Below are 21531 nucleotides of genomic sequence, written 5' to 3'. Positions count from 1 at the left end.
GATCAGATTCCAATCGGATACAAAAATATTCGGATTTGTACTGACAGTGTGAACGTAGCCATAGTGAACTACTTTACGGCAACATTTTAGCCATAGTCAACGCTTCATTTACACATGTGGTTGATGAGCTGATGCTGTGCCTCTCTCAACCACAAACGCCTTCTTTCCTCAATTTTTTGCACTCTTCTCTTTAACTTTTGACAGACTATAGAACTCATAATATCTGTTTCATGTACAGAACCTATGGGATGTTGCACGCATGCGCGATCAGCACAAAATGAACCGGTACTGCAGTGCAGTGCATTCAAATGCATATGGGCTGTCACGGCCCAGACGGGTCGACTGAACTAACGTAACGAAGTTCGAACCCGAAAACACGAGGTGGGGAACAGATGTAATAAATTTGAAGTTGCAAAAGAAAGAACGTCTTAAATCAGGATGTGAGTTGAACTAACAGACTGCAATAGCCTGAACTTAAGACCCAACTAATCAATTAATTAAACATTTCGGTTTCTTATAATTTGGATTTGGCTGCATTACTCTATAGTTTATTTTTATTTTTTCAAATGAATTAATTCATTTTGCTGAACGAGATTCAAAGATCCGAGTCAGTAAAATGATCCGAACTTCCCTCTAGTTCACTGGTGTTTCTTGCTAGTCATTAGTCTTGTTTTATAAAAACACCTGTGAACAATAAAGATGATCAACCAATCATAACATTACACAAGACAAGAGAAGCACAAGGCATGATCACATGAGGGCAAGGAAGTCACATGACAAGAAACATGACTGCTAATTTCAAAATGAAAGACATGAGACAAAAGGTGCACCAAAATCCAAAACCAAATGTCACAAAACTTTGAAAATCATATTTGAATGTACATGAACTACTTTAAGAATCATTTAATGATGTGGATACATTATATATATATATATATATATATATATATATCCATTTTGTTCTTAACTAATCATGAAAGTTGCTATAAAGTGTCCTGAAACATTTAAACCACAGACTTTTTGAATGTTCAACTGAATGTATTGGTCAAAGAAATCTATTACACAATGAGTTGCAAAAAGAGTTTTAATGAAATACTCCTGAAGAGCCACACCTGAGAAGATTAAGTGTTTACACGGGTCATGCATACACCCATGTAATGAGCTATCAGATGTATTTATTGAGTGCCACAGAGAGCCAGCAGGATCTTTTCATAATCTCCACTCGTTTCCTTCTGTAAAAACCAAACACAGAAGCCACTTTTCATTCAGACATGCTGGTTTTAAACATGATGGATCTAAGAATGTGAAATTTAATTCAGAAGTTTTTCAGATCACCCATTATGAATTGCAGAGACTCACCAGAATGTCCTCCTGAAGGGTTTTGCCATACATCCTCTTGTATTCTTGAATGATTTTCAGCAGGTCAATTTCCGACCGGCTCACAATGATTCTAGTCAGTGTGTCAGTGTTGGTTCCCAGTCCCTATAAAGCAAGACCATATTACAGATACATTTGTCAATTATTCATAAAGAAGCAATAATCTGAGTCAAATTATTAGACAAACAGCTTAGGAGGAGTTTGAAAGATAAGGAAATTCAAAATGGCAGATTTTATTTATTTATTTAGGAAAAATGTAAAGCCATGGGATTCAGAGATTGGTTTGGTTTGAAATTAGTCTAGTCCATACAGCTCCGGAAATATAAGAAAACGTAAATGTATTGTCCCCCTTATTGTCAATTCTCACAACATTTAGCCTACAGCCTATTGTAGAATCCTTGCTCATTGGCAGCCATTTTTGTTGGTCTGTCCATTTGTTAAAGGGTATCTAAACCCTAAAACTTATTTAGTTAATGATCTGTAAGACTGGGGCTTTATTAATGCTGTTCATTGATTCAAGTAATTTGACATTTGTGTTTAAAGTGTTTTAATTCTACAAAATATGGTGTAAAAACGTCTGAGTGCTGCCCTCTTCAGGTTGAACGGTGGCTACTGCAGTTGAATTTTCTTACTGAAAGTTGTGGTACCCTCTGACGTCAGAGGGTACCAGCTAACCACGCCCTTGCCTACAGAGAGACGCGTCTCAGATGCACGCCCCCCGTCCGCTGGGCTCTGCCTACTTTTCCAGCATTTTTCAAATATTGCCAGTGGGTGGAGTCAGGCTCTGACCAGGGGTTTAGTTACCCTTTAATAATAGTATCTTAGAATTAAAAAAAAAAAAAATTGCTCTGACCAATTTGTGAAAGCATAAATTTGGTTATTATAGTGATATCTAGAGTTGGACAAAGTACATTTTTTTTCCCACCAAGAGTCTGAAGCCCTGATGGACACACTTTAGACCAGAAAGAGACTCATTTGAAAATCTCCAGAAATACAAAAGGTTTCCAGCACGTTCGGTCCTTGGACCAGATAATAAACAGATTCTGAAAGTTTTAAATTTAAGTTCCATGAATTCCTCTGCAGCTTTACCTTCATAGCCAGTTGAAGCTTTTCTGCGAAGTAGGCAGGTTTGTTCCAAGCAGACTTCACTATAACATGAAAAAAAAAAGAAAGAAAAAAGACAGTGAGAACAGCTTTTGCAAGAACCTTTTTCAATTTAGTATAGTTCTTGGATATTTGTATCTAATCTGATTGCGAAGTTTGAGTGTGAGAATGGAACCGCCCTTAACACACAAAGCTGAAGAAAAAAAACCTGCTTTCAAACAGGTTTTTATGGCGCTGCCTTTATACAGATGGCCACTGAAGCATTTAACATTTAAAGAGAAACTACTCTCACACACCCACAGAGATATACACAGACTAAAATTAAGGCTACTATATATTTACCCAAGGTCATCAAGCAGTCTTCAAAGCTTCCATGCAGCTCACCCTCCAAATCTTTGGCCAAACCGTCTTTGCTCAACTGGCCATAATATTGTAAAACTGTAAATTTTAAATAACACTGTTAGTGCCTCAGAAAACATGGGCTGGAGTACACCAGAATGGCATTAAAAGTCAACTATCACTGAAGAAGAGTTATATTGCTTGACTTACTTTTGCCCAACTGAGCTTCACTCCTGTTTGTGAGGATGTCAATCAGAACAGAGCAAACAGTGCCAATCCTATTCTCTCCTGCCTCAAACAGAGCCTAAAACAACAACATAGCAAAGTCAGAGACAGTACCTACACTGTTTAAATGTATAATGCTTATTGCATGGCTGTCTGCTTGGTCCAATTGGTCTAGCATTTGTCAGATTTTTTTTATAATGACTTCAACTGTATAATGGATAACTGTATAACTGTATTTGTGCTTTCTTGTTTTTCATACTAACACAATTTAGAAAAGCTACTGTAAGTGGGACCATCTTGCAACTTCAGTATAATTAATTATGGCGAATGTAAAAATATTGACTATATCAGCTGACTATGTATCTTACATACTTCACTGGCCATAGTGTAAGTAAAGAATCTTTACCTTTGCATCACTTTTAGCCACTCCATCATCAATGTTACGGTCTTCACTTCTGGTAGCCTGAAGTTATAAGATATTGATATAGTAATATATCATTATTAATACACATAACGTATTATTTTATTGTGCTGTTACAACAATTACACTGAACTATGTTTTGTACCTTGCAAAGGGCAACTAGGGTAGTCTCAAGATGTCCTTTAACTTCAATTTTAATATCTTCCTCCAGCATCTCTCCATAGACTGTACAACAGAAAGAGGTTAGCAGCGTAAACATACATCTGCTTGAGGAAAAACATGTTTTTATCTTTCTTGTTACCTTCTTTGAATGTATTCTTCAATGCTGTGATCTCCTTGTTTGATCTGGTCCCCAGAATTTCATTTAAGACAGCCTCACTTGTCCCGAGACCCTGATTATCAATACAATTTTAGTATTTAGATTAAAGTATTGGTATATAGTACATTAACTCTTTGAATAAAATCTACATTTTTAAATTAGATATATTTCAATAAGACTAGTAAGTTGTACCTTCATGGCTCTTTTCATTTCAAAAGCATCATACTCAGGCGGTGTCATCAGCAAAGCAAGGACCACCTCCTCAAAATCTGACTTCAGAGCTTTTTTCAGTGCATCTGCCAGAGGCTGAGGATTAATGATAAAACAAAAGCTATAAGCACAGAACAAAATTTTCATCTGTGTTCCTCTAGCATGGATTTGACTTGGACATATATAAATGACTTGGCTCATTCATCTGCATTGTTTCATAAGTCAAGTTTAAGGGTTGATGGAAAACAAAGTAACTGGATTCAAACAATTTCTGAATATTGAATTTAGTTGAATTGTATTTTTATCTAAAAGATGTTGAAGGATGTGAATATGCTTACTTTTCCTGTACTCTGCTGATAAGCTGCTTTGATCTGTTGTCTTTGAGCATTGCTCCTCTTTACTAGAACCTCCACAATGGTGGCTTCATCCACACCTTCATGAGAGGGAAAAAGGCCAAAATCACATCAGTTTATCATATTAGAAGCTGTTTATGATCATTCTACAGAGTACTGGTGGATCTTGATATAATGCACATATAAAAATAGGTATAATAATTGCACTTGATACCAAGACTACAAATCACAGATACAGAAGAACAATAAAGCTAGATGCATATACAAGTCCCAAGAGAGCTGTATATTGGGTAAAAGTATATTAGCTTTCTTCCTGGTATGACATAATTGGTGGGGTGTGTCCTCCATTCATGCAACAATGCAAAAAATATGTAGGGTCTCATTCATTTGAATTTTTTACTTGATTTTTATCAATACCTGCATCAGGAACATGAGAGCATGTTAAATTTGCATTTTGCATTCAAATACTTTGAATTTAGCAGGATATCTCTACTTTACCTTTGGTCTCAATGGCTTTCTTTAATTTTGCAACATCATTCTGGGCATTAAAGTTTGGATCAGCCTTGACTGTTCCAAAGTATCCTGTCTCAACAGCAGGAGCACATTTAAAACCCTGAGATAAAACATATAGAAACATGCAAGTACAAATAAGTAATGATAGGTTTCTTTTTAGGTAGATCTAGGTTAGTCATCAACTACAGCAGACCAACTTAAACTTTTATCCTTTTGACTGACCATAATGAAGGAAATGTTTTTACTTACCGTGTCATCATTAACTTGTTGGAATAATTTCTGGAAAAAGGCCATCTTGAGAGCTTTGAAGAAGCTATAAAGAACTAAGCAAATGCATAAGGATGAGCTTATGCCCAGACATCACAAACATTCCCCAAATATAGGTAAATCTAAATTCTCATATAAATTACATCAATCATCAATTGCTTAATTATAAACATAGCATAATTAAGACATGTTGCACATTAATAATGACGATCTTTAGTAGAGGACATGCAGTTAAATGCATTTACAAAGACAACTCACTTGTTGCTCTGTGAAGTCTGTGAGAGCTGATCTGAAATGGGTAATTTTGAGAACAGAACCTGTATTTTTATTCCTTGTACACACCCACTGAAAAACTTTGGGCTGGGTAGAGGTGTTAGACCAGGTTGTTCTGGTTGTACCTGTCTGTAAGACTTGTGATAATCTATCATTTAATGGGTTTGCTGTACTTTTCCATTTGTAGTCTAAACCAGGGATGGGCAAACTCGGTCAAGGAGGGCCACTGTCCTGCAGAGTTTGGCTCCATCCCCTGATAAAACTCACCTGCCTGTAATCCTGAAGACATTGATTAGCTGGTTCAGGTGTTTTTGATTAGGGTTGAAGCTAAACTCTGCAGGGACACTGGCCCTCCAGGACCGAGTTTGTCTATCCCTAAACCTAATCCAAAACACATAGGAAATTATGTTGTTCACTAGATGATGCTAGTTTATTAGTTGTATCAACTTGTGGAAATTTTTCTCTTTAATTATGACAATAGACACACAGATAAGGTCAAGTAAGTGCTCTAGCCCTGAGTTCTCACACGGTAAAGAAACCAATATGTTCATCCCAGTGTAAAATACTGCCAGGATTTACAAAGTGATTTATTACAATAAAATATGAATATAGAGTTTAATTGTGATAAACTGTTGGATTACTACTGAGAAAATATGCCAAGTTGTATCTAGGAATATTATATTGAAAATTCACACTAACATTTACAGTGTGCACAATTGACATTTATTCCATATTTAAATGTAACACTTTTCATGAGCCAACTATGGGGAGATTAACTGGTGCTGACATGGACCATTTAATGAATGTTCACATAATCCAGACATGTAAGAGATGGTTATTGAGTTCCACAGAGAGTCAGCAGAATCTTCTCATAATCTCCTCTTGTTTCCTTCTGTAAAACCAGAAAAGGGATTTAAATAGGACAGCTATTGTATTTAATAGGACAGCATGATGAAACAGGCAGTAATATACAATGAAAAAATAAATGTAGAAATGGGGTTGATTGAATTAATTGGGAATAGATTCTGAAAAGTGACCGTTTCATTCCAGAACAGATGTGATTAAGAAAAAATTTCATGTTGACTTTAAGCTAGTTGGTTAGAGCTTTTTAAAATTATGGCGACTTACCAGAATGTCCTCCTGAAGCGTTTTGCCATACATCCTCTTGTATTCTTGAATGATTTTCAGCAGGTCAATTTCTGACCGGCTCACAATGATTCTAGTCAGTGTGTCAGTGTTTGTTCCTAAACCCTAGAAATCCATAATTAGTTAAAGGGTCATGAAATGGAAAATCAAAATGTCCTTAATATTAATTTTGTGTTTTCCACCCTTCTGAAACACCAGGATTTGAAATCGGTACAATCATGACATTATGGTTTTCCTCTAGATGCCATACAGATGCATTAACATGCGTCTGTAAATCAAGGAGGTGTGCTCATCTCTGTCCATCAATTACAAGAGTGATACAGCTGTGAAATGTCAAGAAAGTTGTTCTGTCCTTGGTTGTGGACAAACTGCACTTCCAAAAACTGGACATAGCTACTCTTCCAAAAGAACAAAGTATTATAAATGCATGGATGAAGTTTATTTTTAACAAATAAACTTCATTTTTTAACAAATAAACTTCATTTTTTAACAAATAAACTTCATTTAATCGCTCAAGTGCCTGAGCGATTCAACGACAAAGTTCCCTTTCGTAGTCAAACTTCGACGCCGCATCATGGAGTTTACGCTATTGGGAGGGCCATCAGTGTGACCCGTGTATGAAGCGTGTGTGACGAACACATCAATTTATTGGCTGACAACAGTCCATGGCGTCACAAGCGAAACTTACTGTTTTTAACAGAGAATGAAAATGATGGAAAATAAATTTATTTACAAATATGTGAACTTTTTTGGCACAAAAAAACTTTGCTAACGTCATAAGCTAACCTAAAGAAACATAATATAAAGATCTGAAATGCATTTTCTGCCCCCTTTAAATTCATGTGAAAATACCTAAATAAAGAATGGCTGAGGATATCAAAAACATGTGTAGCACTCAGAGTGCTAGTAACTACATGGACGTGCTGGAAGACGTTCCATACATTCCTTTGCAACTTTACCTTCATAGCCAGGTGGAGCTTTTCTGCAAACAAGGCAGGTTTGTTCCAAGCAGACTTCACTAAACATGAAAAATAAGAATGTTGTGAGGTTTGTATGTTTGTAAGAGGCTGTTGTGTGTGCACAAACCAAATATGTGACTTTGTACTGCTTGATTTAGTTTCTATTGTATCTTTGTACCTATATTTGTGTGATAAAGTTTTGTGTGAAACTACTGTCTGGATCCACCCACAACATGCAGAGCTGGAAAAACAAGCTTCCTAAATAGTCTTTCGCCACTGAAGCATTTAACATGTCTAGAATCTCTTGCAAACACCCACACACAACCTAAAATGAGCACTAGTTTCCTTACCCAGTGTCATCAGACATTCTTCAAGGTTTCCATGCAGCTCACTCTCCAGAACTTTTGCTAAACCCTTCTTGCTGTATTGGCCATAATACTGGAAAACTGCAAATACATTTTGAATAACACTAATAGTGCCTAAAAATAAGTAAAGTCAACTATCATAAGTGTATCATCTATATTATTTTTTATAAGTGGTCTTCCACTTACTTTTGCACAGCTGAGATTCACTCCTGGATGTAAGGACATCAATCAGGACGGAGCAAACAGTACCAACCCGATTCTCTCCTGCGTCAAACAGAGCCTGAGAAAACAATGAAGTGAGCTGGGTAGAGGATATGCACACCAATATAATGGCACTTACATGACCTTACACACTGTCGGGATATTACAACCTATAATGCATACATCTATGTATAATATGTGTTAACCTTGTTGTAAAGCCTGCTTGTGTGAACAACTTATGTTTTCCTGTCCACTGAACAAGAAAACCAACAAGGAAACAGAAAAGGTTATCTAGGTCAACTGAGAAACTTCAGCAAAGAGCTTGACTGTCAGGAATTCTGAGAAGGAGGACCCCAATACAGAATAAACAAGGGGTGTTATTTATTGACAGCAATTAATTGCACAAGATAGGTGAGGTAGGAATACAGTCCAAATAGGGCTGGGCACACAACTGGAGAACAGGTAGGTCCAAGATGAGACAGCAAAGACGTGACGGCTAAAGATGGAGACAAGGCAGCGGCTCAGGAAATCAGAGGCTTGACAGTTGGTAATGAGACTGGATGTAGCACCAGACTAGCTGCCAGACCAGGAGAGTCAACGACCAGGGTGCAACAGGATGCAGGGCAGGAACCAACGCGAGACAAGACAAGACTGAACAGGCCAAGACAACAAGTAATAAAAGCAAAATAAAACTGATAATGAGACTAGAGAAAAATAAAGAAAATAAATACTGTAATAATAGGATCTAGCAAAATAAATGAACAAAAGATCTAGGCTAACTGAAACTTGCAAAAAGAATGTTAAAATATTAATTATGTTTAAATATGCTAATGAGGCATTGTCTAATTAAATATGCACTAATTTGCATACATTTCTAGAACAAAAAATCTGAACAATGGATGAAGGAAAATATTGTTTCATTTATTTGATATATTAAAGCCAAAGGTTTTTACAGAGGGGATTTTGGATATCTCTATTTGCACTCCACAAATCAGAAAATACAGTCAACAGCCAAAAATAATTACATTTTCACCATTTTTTGGGGGAATAAAATGTTGTACAAAATCAGTAAAATTATATAAGAACAAACCCCTTTGTAAAAACCTTCATAATATAGATAAAAATAAAACTGTAAAGTTTGGTGTAAGTGTTACTGAAGTGTAGATTTAACTTTATTTGAAATCTACAGATGCAAATAGATAAAGTTCTCTAAAATATACAGTTAAAAGTGTATTTTGGATGTTTTTTGTCCACTAGTCTGAAAAAACACTTTATGAAAAGGCCAAAATCTCAAAATTGACAGATGCATGAAAAAAACAAAAACAAACAAAAAAACACTGTTTTTGCCTGTAGTGTCTCTCCTTAATAATCAAATCAAAAATAAGAGAAACCCAAAATAATACTTGGAAGAACTTGATCAAGATAAAGACTAGAACTTGACTAGACTTTTGCAGAGCACATGAGGAACAGGTGAACACAATTAGGCCAACGACCAGAGAAGGACTAAACAAGTGGGCGTATTAACGGGAAACAAGGAGGCGGGGTGAGAGGAGTACATGGTCAACAGAGACAGAGCCATTTGCTCAAGCACAAGACAAACAAGGAAACATTAAACAAAGACAAAACAGACAAGATTGTCAGGACAGGGCAGGTCAGGAGGGTCTGATGACTTAAAAGGCAACAGACAGGTCTAACAAGAGAAACAGTGACATATTCAGGAGAGGAGGACAAAGGCAAAGGCAGGGTCCTCCTCTCCTGAAGATGTCACTGTTTCTCTTTTAAGACCTGTCTGCTGCCTTTGTAATGTACAGTAAGTCATCAGACCCTCCTGACCATCTTCTCTGAACTGTGATCACAGGATCTCAATTTTGCTGTCTTGAGAATTAGTTCAGAAACAAATCCATCAAGGCTTCCATTAGAAAACCACTGGGGTGCCTCAGGTTTCAGTGCTTGGCCCCCTCCTCTTCTCAATATGCAAAACTTCACTGAGCTCAAATATAAAGGCATACAGCTCATATCACTGCTACAGTACATGTTGTCCATGCCTGACAACATGTAACAGCATTGTTTAGCTCAGGGATGGGCAACTTCAGTCCTGGAGGGCCACTGTCCTACAGAGTTTAGCTCCAACCCTGAAAAAATCACCTGCCTGTAATTTTCTAGTAATCCTGAGGACCTTGATTAGCTTGTTCGGGTGTGTTTGATTAGGGTTGAAGCTAAACTCTGTAGGACAGTGGCCCTCCAGGACCGAAGTTGCCCATCCCTGGTTTAGTTTGTATCTCACCCTCCACTCAGCACAGGTACAGCAGGGTTCAGTAATGGTAATGGCAGCTAAGTCGGCCAAGAACTGAGTGGTCGCATATGAAACAATTAAATCAGTTAAACCTCACTCTCAACAACTGCCAGGTCATGAAGATTCCCATTTTGTATTGGCATTGATGGTTACATGAACAATCAGCATCAAACTGCTAGTAGAATTAAATTTTAGGGCTGTACCCGGGGTAACGGCCACCCGACACCCCTCTAACTCAATCACTAGTGTCAACCACGCATGTATGAGCCTCCGTTTACCATATTTGATGTGCATAAGAAAATAATCTTCAAAAACAAAATGTACTTTTCAAGCAAAATAAACTTGTAAGGAGTAAAAAGTACTTTTTTCCCCTTCTGAAATGTAATGTAAAGTATTCAGCTGAGTATAGTACAAATACCTCAAAATACTTAAGTACAGTAAACAAGAAAAAATACTTAAGTAGTTTACACCCCTTCTTGTCCAAAGGCACTTCACTTATCCATTAACTCTACTTAAGGCTTAATAAAGGCTAAAATAACAGTAATAAATAACTTTTCTGGTTTACTATCGAAATTCAATATTATAACACTGCTATAATAGTTGTCTCCTCTGTATCCATTGCTTTTGTTATCAAGAGATCTAAATACACCAATAATCACCCTCTTTTTAAGTAGTTCCAGATGCTTTTTTCACATTAATCTTGATGGGCAATAAAACAATCTGTAGAGTTCATAGCTTTAAACTGAACCAACCAGCTTCAAAATGAATCACAACAAAAAAAATTAGGATTGATTATAAAGAGACAATGCAATTATGCCACAATGTTTCAATCATATAGAATACAATTGCCGAAGCACATATGATGTGAAAGCAACACATTTGCTAGTACCTGTAACTTGCAATTTTAAGTTTTAATCACAGATGACAATAGAGAGGCCAAAGTGAAATCTAAATCTTTTGAAATCTAAGTTTCAATATTAACTTCTTCACTGTAAAAAATTTCTAACCCTCCCAAATCAAAAAATTCAAGTGACCGATAACATCTAAATTTTTCAATTGGCCCAAGTGAAATTCTTGTTGCAATAGTCTGTTAACATTGGCTCAATGAGAAATAATACGTCAGACTAATTGAAAAATTTAGATGTTATCGGTCACTTGAAATTTTTGACTTGGGGATGTAATTTTTTTTTACAGTGTTGTTTAAAAGTAAATAGGCCATATATATATAAATAAAAAACCTACTAAGTAATATCATATATTTGATGTTGCCTAATTCAAATGACACTGACTTGTAGCCTCTTCAGAGGAATACACTATAGTGTATGGAAACAATGAATGGGATACTTCCAGATGCCTACCAACCAATCCAAATTCAGAACAGGTTACATGGAAGTGATTTATACCCAGACAAATCAGCATATACAAATAAATCAGTTCATGTGATCAGAGTTGTTACAATGTGCCAGTGGAATCAGCCACAGTACCTTTGCATCACTCTTTGCAAGCCCATCATCAATTTTATAGTCTTCACTCCTGGTAGCCTGAAGTTATGAGATATTCATTTAGCACACATAACAGATTTAGCTTTCTTATCGTGTAACATAAATACATTAAACACTGTTATTTTTGTACCTTGCAAAGAGCAAGCAGGGTAGCTTCGAGATGTCCACTAACTTCACTTTTAACATCTTCCTCCAGCGTCTTTCCATAGACTGTACAACAGAAAGAGGTTCACAGCTACATACACATCTGCATTCACGAAGTACTTGCATGTATTTGGATCTGTGTTGTTACCTTCTTTGAAAGTATTTTTCATCGCAGTAATCTCCTTGTTTGATCTGGTCCCTAGAATTTCACTTAAGACAGCCTCGTTTGTCCCAAGACCCTGATTATCAGTTACATTTTAATAGTAACATATATGCTTTTTAAAACATATGGAAATATTAAGAGACACATTTTTTAAATAGTTTTTTTTTTTTTTTTTTACAGAATAAGAATTATTGAAGAAAAAATATATAACATTGTACCTTCATTGCTCTTTTCATTTCAAAAGCATCATACTCAGGCGGTGTCATCAGCAAAGCTAGGACCACCTCCTCAAAATCTGACTTCAGATCTTTTTTCAGTGCATCTGCCAGAGGCTGAATCATAAAAATAAAATAAAAAAATATATAAAAGTTATTTACATAATACATTACAATTTTCAGTCTAGACCAAGGTTAAGACCAAGGCACTCAAAAGATATTTTGAATGTTAAATTGTATCCTAAGCCTTGTATTTTTATGTCCACTCTAAAAATGATTTTAGATTAAATAAAAAAAAAAAAAAAAAATTGAAATAAGAATAAATTTTTTTAGCCTTTAACATAAACTGCACAGTTTCCTGAAAACTTTAATTTAATAATTTGGCAAAGTCTGGTCTCTTTAGATTCCTTGGGTCATACAGAATACAATACTCAGTGTTCCAAGGTCAGACATACTGCCTGCCAGCCTATTTATTTATTTGTTTGTTTGTTTGTTTGTTTGTTTGTTTGTTTGTTTGTAAAATGCTGTATTTTAAGAATGCTTTCATGCACTGAAAAAAAAAAGACCTACGATTACCATAAAAGTTTGGTGAAAGTGCCACCTGCTGGTAAAATGTTGTAAATTTTATCTAAATTGGCTCATTACCTTTTAAACAACTGTTCTGGCACAATCATATATCATAAAAAACTGGCACAGAACATGAATCGTGTTTAATGCAGTTTAGACAACATCATTGATGTACTAAATTAAAGTTCATATTTCAATTAAAAATAACTGAGAACTATGAAAGGACAACCTCAGCAAGTTACATTTGCCTCCATCCAATTCCTCCAATCTCACATTTACATGCCAGACCATCTTTACACATAAAAATAGGCCAAAGACAAATGTTGTTGGAAGATGTGAATATGCTTACTTTTCCTGTGCTCTGCTGATAAGCTGCTTTGACCTGTTGTCTTTGTGCATTGCTCCTCTTTGCTAGAACCTCCACAATGGTGGCTTCATCCACACCTTCATGAGAGGACAGACCAAAATCAAAAATGAGCCGCTTTGTCAATGCATTTGATCTTGGTGGACTAGATCTGCACACTGTTGGGCTGTTGATTATTGCTGCTGCTGCTGTTGCTGCATGAATAGAGAGACGTGCAGGGATGACATCAAAACCCAGAAGACTAATTCACCACTGGTTCCCTTGAAATGGGGATTTATAAATAGTGATTTTTATTTTATTTAATTTTTTATGAGTTTGTGAGTTTAAGGTCAGTGGTAAACAAAACTTGACGTAAATTACACACCCCTTATCGAAAACGTAACTTTTGAAGCTGTTATTGTTAATAGTCAAGAATTTGGCATATTGTTGAAAGATTAATGCTGATGTTATATTTGAATATATGCCTATTTCTGTCATGAAACTCTAGATGGCGCAGGCTGATGGGTCATTAACGCAAGCTGATGATATTTACAGTGTTAACTACTTGACACAAACTGATTGGTTCATGTCGCATCTTCAGCCAATCAGCTTGCTTGCTCAACAGTTAAATTGCTGGTTACCATAGCAGCTTGCTAAAGGTGAAAAAAAAAGTGAATAAAGAAGTTGTCAGTGTCCGAGGGTTTTATTTCAATATTCCTACAATTTTCTTAGGATTGAAACCCAGAGAACACCCACAAGCAAATATTATATTATTTTTATAAAAAAAAAGACAAGAACATTTTGGACTGTGAGTGTGTCCAGTTTACGTTGTAGAACAAAACGTTCAAGTATGTTTACCACAGACCTTATTTTACTCATAAATTGAAAAGCCCCATTATAAAACCCCAAAGGAAAATCTCGAGGGAACCAATGGCGAATTAGTCTTCTGGGTTTTGAAATCATCCCAGCACCACTCTATAGGCATACATAAATCCAGTAGTAGCAAATCTAGACAGGTGGAGCTGAGGGAAGTGGAGGGTTTCATTGGAACTCTGATAGCATGTTGCAGGACCAGCTTACAGCAAAAACTGAACAAGACTATTTAAATGTTGAACAGACAAGCTCACTGGCTGCAGAATTAGCATAGGCTGTGCTAGTAACTGATGTGATTGTTAGCAGATTGCATTAGCCTGCGCCATCAAGAGTTTCATGACTGAATTTAATCTGGTGTTGCTGTTTCCATTAAAAAACAAAACAAAACAAAACAAACATTTAAATTAATTGGACATGGTCACTAAATGTTCTTAAAACAAATGTGTAATTTAATTTGATTTTGAGCTGAATGCAACATTTTTCGTATAATATAAGTGATACTTCACTTGACTGTACAGGTTATTTTTGTATCTGATTATGTTGATATACACTAAGTAAAACAAAAAATTAGAGAAAAACATATTTTGTGAAAATGAAAGCAGAAGAAACATCAAAAACACCTATGAACATTCTGAATAATTATAGATTAATACATATTCATACAAAAATAATTCCTTGGTACATAAACATTTATTTTTGTCATGCTACCTGTTTTGTCCCAGTGCACATGAATTAGTGTCATGTAGCCAGTGGCTCTTTGCTTTTCAACTATTTATTTATATGAATGCATTCTAAGAACGTTTTTCAGGTATTGCAGGGGTGTGTCCTCCACACCTTTTCTAAAATAAACAACATAAAACTTGAATACACATACATAACATATATCTAGCTGAAAACGAACAATGTTTTATAGCTGGTATCAGGGACATGAGATCATTGTACATGTTGACAATGTATCTACACTGTAAAAAAAAAAAAAATCTGTAGAAAAGGTACATGTAATTTTCTGCCAGGATATTATCCATTAGGTTCATGGACCTTTAACCCTAAAACACAATGCAATGTGTAATTCAAAATACACATAAAACACCTGAGAAAAACCAAACCTTTAAAGCTACAGTCCGTAACTTTTTTGGGTTAAAAATTATCCAAAATAAATTTTTGAGCAAATACATAACCAGCCAGTGTTCAAAACTATCTGCTTGCCTTAGCTCGATTCAAAACAGTAAGCTTGTAATAATGTTTTTAATTCCAGTGGTACTGGTGGATTTCCACGGGAAATTCAAGCATGTCGTTGCGTCATTACGTAGACACATAACACATAAAGAAGGAGTCTCGGCTAGTAGGCTATGTTGCTTGTGAGGATGTTGGAGGTGGAGATTTATAGCCTTTTCTCACAGCACTTGATGTAATTAAACTTATCAATTTGATGGCAGATCCAGAAAGGTTCAAACGACAATCACCAGTGACAACTTGATATTCACCCTTTGTAAAATGCAAAAGACTTCAGACTTCGGAGTGGCTACAGAAAAAAAGAGACTGCAACCGGCCCATGCGAAAACAAGGATAATATCGGAAGGGCATTAAATGTAGTCATGCAATGCTGATGTTGTTAACATTAACAATTTGAGAACAAAGTATAATTTGCAAGGTTTGACGTGATATGATAGTTAGATCGTTAGATTTAATCAAATCGATTTACTGCAATGCTTTTTTCACCTTAGTTGGTCAGAACAAAAGTGGATGTTACTTACTTGTTCAGATGACATTTTGTTGGTCATACTTCCAAAAAGTAGAATCTGTGATTGCGAATGACTGACTGACAGCCGCACATTCTCCTCAAAACATTGGATTCATCCGCGCTGTGCCGTGCCGAGGCACAACCCACGTAAAGTTGATAATTCCGTGAATAACTACAATTCCAGATTTCGAACAGAGATGGCGACAAAGAGGAAAAACTACGGACTGCAGCTTTAAGTAAACTTCCTTCAGAAAATTCCTTCATATTACCATAGTACATTGGGGCCTTTTTGAGTGTATTTACCTTTGGTCTCAATGGCTTTCTTCAATTTCGCAGCATCATTTTCAGCATTAAAGTTTGGATCAGCCTTGACTGTTCCAAAGTATGCTGTCTCCGTAGGAGCTCCTTTAGAACCCTGTGATAAACATATAGCAAGTGCTAAAATATCAGATCATGGACTAATTATTAATATAAGTAATGAAGTTGAGGTGTATTTAATGTGTGTTGGCATACAAAACATTGATTATGTATATATTCTGAACTTACCTTGCTACTGTCATCATTAGTAATTTTCTGGAGAAATTGTTTGAAGAATGCCATCCTTTAAAACCTTTGTTACCTATAACAAGCTAAAAAGAAATGCAAGGTTGCACTTGAACAGTTACAATATTTTTAAATCATTGATTCATTGTCAAATGTCTTCAAAGAGCTTTGTTAAGATAAGTTATTCAAGAGCACTGTAAAACACATTTACAATGATATCTCACCTGTTCCCCTGTGAAAGCTGGACTGAAATGGGTTATTTCAGAAACATAATCACACCTTTTATTCTTTTGGCTGCATGGAGGAGTTAGACCAGGTTGTTCTGGTTGTACCTGTCTGTAGTCATTTAATATATTTGCTGCACTCACCTCAAACTGTAGGATTTGTGGATTGTGTAAAAACTGACATGCAATACAAAGCCTAAACATAAAACGTGTACATGAAACATTGTTCACTAGATTTTGCACAAGACTGTGCACATACTTCTATTAGTTTTCATTTTCTTCTATTTTAATCATAATATTTGTGCACAATTATAGGAGCATAAGTGATAGTTCATCCAAAATGAAAATTCTGTCAGCATTTACTCACTCTAATGTTGTTCAAAACCCCCATAACTTATGTGGAAGGCAAATGGGAAAAAGCACAGTGAATATTCTTCAAAATTTCGGTTGCACAAACTCGCATGACTTTTTATTTTTTGGGGAAAAAAATCTTTCACCCAATTTTTTGGAAGCTCGTAATTACGAGTGGGAAGCATTGGTGGAAGCAAATAGTTTTCAATCATGATAAATGCATTTCTGAATGCTGACAGTGCAATGTAGTTTGTACGCATTATGTGTACTGTTAATCAAGAAGAGAGATAAAGTTTGCCAGAAAACACTACTCATTTAGCCAGTGATAGGCATGAGTGACCAAACTACAATTCCCATCATTCTCTGTGGCAGTATAATAATAATAATAATAATAATAACAACAATAACAACAACAACAATAAAACATAAATGACACATAATGTGCATTCTTTGAGTTTTCCGAACTTGTAAAAACAAACTTCCCAGGAGAACTTGAATGCACCATATGGTCCTAACCCTATGATACTGCCTGAACAAAAGTGGTCTAACTGCACAGTGTTGCCCTAAGGCAACAACAAAACAAAAAAAAAACACAGTTTTAGTAAATGAATCAAAACAAAATAAATCTTTAAACAATCAAACATATGTCTTTACATACTAATGCACATGCATAGATTTTTTAATATAAAGTTATTTCAACTTAAACATGTTAAAAAGTTATATTTATCTTACTAATTGGTGGCACCGTGCCATGTGACTGCTTCATTAAAGGACTGCGCCACCCCCAAACAAAAGGTCACACCCACTTGAGCCCCTCATTTCATTGAACATGTCAGGTGATATTATATATTGAAAAAAAATAAAAAATAATTATATATATATATATATATATGTATGTATATAAAGGGGCGGTGTGCGGTCCAAAAAGGTAGTTTGTTGCCTGAGGGCAACACCATGCCATAGAGGGTTAATTTTACAGTACCATCACTAATGTGTACTTACATGCAGTGTACTTACCTAAGAAAGTGTAAGACTTGATTTTTCTGCTAAGACAAAAGCTGAGATCATACCCCCTGCAATAAAGTAATAAAACACACCCTGGAGAGAAGATCTCAAAGAAAGAGCACAGGACATAGCCTTTGTCCAAACTTATCTCCTCATTTATATATATGCATCACCCCTCTCCCTACTCCCTTCCTTTCCCCCTGATTCAAGTCACTAAAAGTTCACTAAGAATGTCTATATACCACAGATGATGTATCTCGTTAATCTATTGTTTTTTCCTTTTCATGTTTGGTGTCATTTTAAATGTCTCAGTGTGATTGGTAAAATGGTCTCAATTTCATTGCAACTGGTATTATGAGAAAGATTGAAAACTTAGGAGAATTCTGTTCTCCTTTTGGGTGTTGTCTCTTCAAGATATCTGAGAATCCTCTCCACCCCGAAACCAGGTGTTTGTGTAGTAAATATTTACAACCTTTTGTTCTGGTCTGGGTATTTAAGAGTAAGTGGCAGAGCAGTCTTTGGGAACCTGTAACCAGAAAACCCCCATGCAGTGCTGTGTCAAGTGTATTCCTGAGTCTTGCACTCGAAACACACTCACACACCACTGTGTGTCTGTCAGGAATGCATTTCTTACTCTTAGAGTCATCTTTGAGCAATTGATGTCATTTATTTCATATTTCTGATTTGGCTATTTGTGTAAATGACATGATACATTTTTACCTGACAATTGTTTTTGACTCCCCTGAAATCATTATGACCAGTAGATTATGAGGAGGCTGGTGCTACACTGTAAAAAGTGAACAGTTGGATCAACTTAAAAAAATTACTTCAATTGGTAACACCTAAAGAAATGAAGTTTTCTCAACTTAAATTATCACGTTTTTCACGATAAAATGTGATAATTTAAGTTGAGAAAACTTAATTTCTTTAGGTGTTACCAATTGAAGTAATTTTTTTAAGTTGATCCAACTGTTCACTTTTTACAGTGTAATGCAGATCTGTGTGTCCAGGATAGGTCAAACTAAAGGCACATGTATGAACAGAGCAGTAGGCAAATCATCTGAAGACCTTTGGATTTCTGTCTATCACTGGCTTGGTAAGGCCACGGAAATGTACGGAAAATGGCTAATTAAACTACACTTTTTTTACGAGTGAGCAGTAGGGAACCAACTAAAGAGGTATTAGCTAACCCTGCACCCTCTGACCAAGATCAGACTGGCAAGACTGTGTCTGTGAGATCCACGTAATCCCGGGGCGTGTGACTCTGTGCAGCATTGGGTCCCTTAATGAACGAATAATTGAAAGTATGGGATACCCAGAATAATCAAAGATCTAAATTAAATCATAATCAATATTTATGATTATATTCTAATAAGAAACACAATCTAAATTTGATAATCATTTGAAATTGGAGTCAGATTAAGCACAGAGCTAAAGTAAAATCGAAACTAAATTCTACAAATTGAACTTCACAGAACGCTGAAAAGACATACACGCATTATACCTTCGCCCACACCGTTGGATTCCATCGTTGGGCTGACGGGTGGTCTTTACAAAAGTATTGGGTTACTATAGGTAACTATGGGTTAAGGTTATAGGTTTAGGGGTAGGTTCAGGGCTAGTACCTAGTTATAACCCAGTTATTGCAATTACTAATTAGAACATAGTATGTACAGGAAAAAAAAGTGCTACAAAAATTAGAGTAAATGATGACAGAAGTTTCATTTTTGGGTGATCTCTTTAAGATCAAGCTACAACTCCTGACCTGAGTTCTGTCTGTCAAGATTTGTTCTCACGTTGTGTGTGCAAACACATGGCCTGTGTTTTGGGCTATGTGATTGCGTTGTCTTGTGTTGTTTACCACGCCCCCTTGTTCTCCTCGTTAGTCTTGATTGTTCATCGGTGTCACCTGTGCCCTGGTGATGATGTCTCTTATTTAAGGTCCTTGTGTTTGTTACTTGGTGCTTGTTCGTTTTGTATCTTGTCATCCTGTTCTGTGAGCTGTGTATTCCTGTGATCAGAGTTTGTATCCTGCCTGTTAGTTCTAGTCTCATGTTATTGTCAAGTTTATTAGTCTAGTCCTGTCTATGTTCGTTTGCCCCCTCGAGGGTCTTTGTTTTCTGTCTGTTTAATAAATCTGTGTTTTATTTATTACTGTCTGCATTTGGGTTCATAGCCGTATCCCGTGACAGAACGAACAAGCCATTTTTTTAACCCAGCAGACAATATGTCTTTTCCTGCAAAAGGCCAGTCAGAGGACCACGAAGAATGGTGGCTGACGCTAACCACTGATATGAAGGGAGGTAAGACACCGTTTCCTCCCCAGGGAGAGGAGTCCCTGGAGAGATATGTCCAGAGTGTGTATGAGAAGAGGAGATTCATGCCAGAGATCCTCCTAAACTCCTTTTTCATTGCGGGTCTCAATGCACCTCCTCCTATGTGTGAACGGGAAGGGCTGATCCGACGCCCGTTCAGTGAAGTGGTGAACTGTGTGTGTCGGGGAGAACGACAGGGTCCTACTAGGACAGTGACATCTTCATCATTGCCGGTGGTTCCGGAGGGTCGCGTCCTGGCCGTCACAGCGCTTGGGGACCATATTCCCTTCACCTCAACTCCCAAAGCACCCGCCGTAGCTGGAAGCCTTCGCGGAAAGCGAGGAGGACGGGTGTCGAGGGAGTCTGCATCGGAAGCCACATCTACTGAGTCAGCATTGCCTGTGGTGGTCCCTCCACTTGCTGTAATGGTCCCAGTACCAATTACAAATTCGGATATGGTTTCTGCTCCGCGGTCAAGGAGGAGAAGGAGGAAAGCTTCATGTCCTCCGTCCCAGTTTTTTCCGGGACCCGCATCGACTCTCCAGGCCACTGCGGCCAGTCCTGTCCACGCTGAGGTAGATGGGAAGGTGAACGAGTCCAGCCCTGTCCCAGCTAAGGAGTCCAGGCTTGTCCACGCTGAGGTAGATGGGAAGGTGAACGAGTCCAGCCTTGTCCCAGCTAAGGAGCCCAGTCTGGTCCCAGCTTCAGAACCGTCGGCTACACCGTTTGTCTCAGGGTCACAGTCGTCTGTTTTGTTCCCTGTGGTTCCCCTGGCTACCCCTGCTACTGTGTTACCCCGATCTGTCCTCCCCAAGACTGTACCTTATGTGTCTCCACCCAGACCTGTTCGGTTTCCTTGCCCTCAACCCTCGGCCATGTCCAGTGAGTCTAGGACCGTTGCTTCACCGATCCACTCTGGACCCCTGCCGATTAACTCTTTTGTTCCCCCACCCCCCCTCCCCTCCCTTGTGTGTTATTTTTATTGAGTCACCACAATCCTGTTATTATGTATTCTTGTTTGCCATTGTTGTTAGTAGTTATGTTTTGTTGGTTTGTGTCTGATTTACAGTCTGTTATGTCTCATGTGGAGCGTCTGGTAGCCGCTCCGTAAGAAGGGGGTTATGTCAAGATTTGTTCTCACGTTGTGTGTGCAAACACATGGCCTGTGTTTTGGGCTATG

General features: G+C 37.1%; 2 protein-coding genes across 3 annotated transcripts; both read right to left on the bottom strand.

The window, feature by feature from the left end:
• Positions 1 to 1070: 1070 nt before the first annotated feature.
• LOC311082915 (annexin A1-like) lies at positions 1071 to 6146 on the bottom strand. Its single transcript, XM_084114099.1, has 13 exons — positions 5387 to 6146; positions 5111 to 5184; positions 4847 to 4961; positions 4334 to 4428; positions 3978 to 4091; positions 3768 to 3858; positions 3612 to 3691; positions 3452 to 3508; positions 3031 to 3124; positions 2824 to 2919; positions 2467 to 2525; positions 1360 to 1482; positions 1071 to 1232 (listed from the first exon to the last, which is right to left on the bottom strand). The coding sequence occupies exons 2-13, from the start codon at positions 5153 to 5155 to the stop codon at positions 1176 to 1178; spliced, it is 1026 nt and encodes a 341-aa protein (XP_083970225.1). The 5' UTR covers positions 5156 to 5184; positions 5387 to 6146; the 3' UTR covers positions 1071 to 1175.
• Positions 5815 to 16714, bottom strand: LOC311082914 (annexin A1-like). Of its 2 annotated transcripts, none has more exons than XM_084114097.1 (13): positions 16681 to 16714; positions 16460 to 16542; positions 16217 to 16328; positions 13306 to 13400; positions 12393 to 12506; positions 12160 to 12250; positions 11998 to 12077; positions 11850 to 11906; positions 8058 to 8151; positions 7857 to 7952; positions 7507 to 7565; positions 6530 to 6652; positions 5815 to 6293 (listed from the first exon to the last, which is right to left on the bottom strand). In XM_084114097.1, the coding sequence occupies exons 2-13, from the start codon at positions 16511 to 16513 to the stop codon at positions 6237 to 6239; spliced, it is 1032 nt and encodes a 343-aa protein (XP_083970223.1). In that variant the 5' UTR covers positions 16514 to 16542; positions 16681 to 16714; the 3' UTR covers positions 5815 to 6236. The 2 variants fall into 2 exon arrangements, with proteins under 2 accessions (XP_083970223.1, XP_083970224.1); XM_084114098.1 differs by having other exon boundaries at positions 16668 to 16692.
• Between the last annotated feature and the right edge of the window lie 4817 nt (positions 16715 to 21531).

This window comes from Abramis brama, assembly GCF_963993115.1.
Source record: "Abramis brama genome assembly, chromosome: 5".
NCBI lineage: Eukaryota > Metazoa > Chordata > Actinopteri > Cypriniformes > Leuciscidae > Abramis > Abramis brama.
Note: the sequence above shows the minus strand (reverse complement) of the source record. Positions and strands in the feature narration are given on the sequence as shown.

Coding starts and splice junctions, on each gene's coding strand:
- LOC311082914 (XM_084114097.1), bottom strand. CDS start 16,513: ATGGCATTCTTCAAACAATTTCTCCAGAAAATTACTAATGATGACAGT. Junction 13,401..16,216: donor GAAAGCCATTGAGACCAAAG/GTAAATACACTC, acceptor CCTCTCATGAAG/GTGTGGATGAAGCCACCATT. Junction 8,152..11,849: donor TTGCAAAGAGTGATGCAAAG/GTACTGTGGCTG, acceptor TTGTTTTCTCAG/GCTCTGTTTGACGCAGGAGA.
- LOC311082915 (XM_084114099.1), bottom strand. CDS start 5,155: ATGGCCTTTTTCCAGAAATTATTCCAACAAGTTAATGATGACACG. Junction 3,692..3,767: donor GAAGAATACATTCAAAGAAG/GTAACAAGAAAG, acceptor TCTGTTGTACAG/TCTATGGAGAGATGCTGGAG. Junction 3,509..3,611: donor CCCTAGTTGCCCTTTGCAAG/GTACAAAACATA, acceptor TTATAACTTCAG/GCTACCAGAAGTGAAGACCG.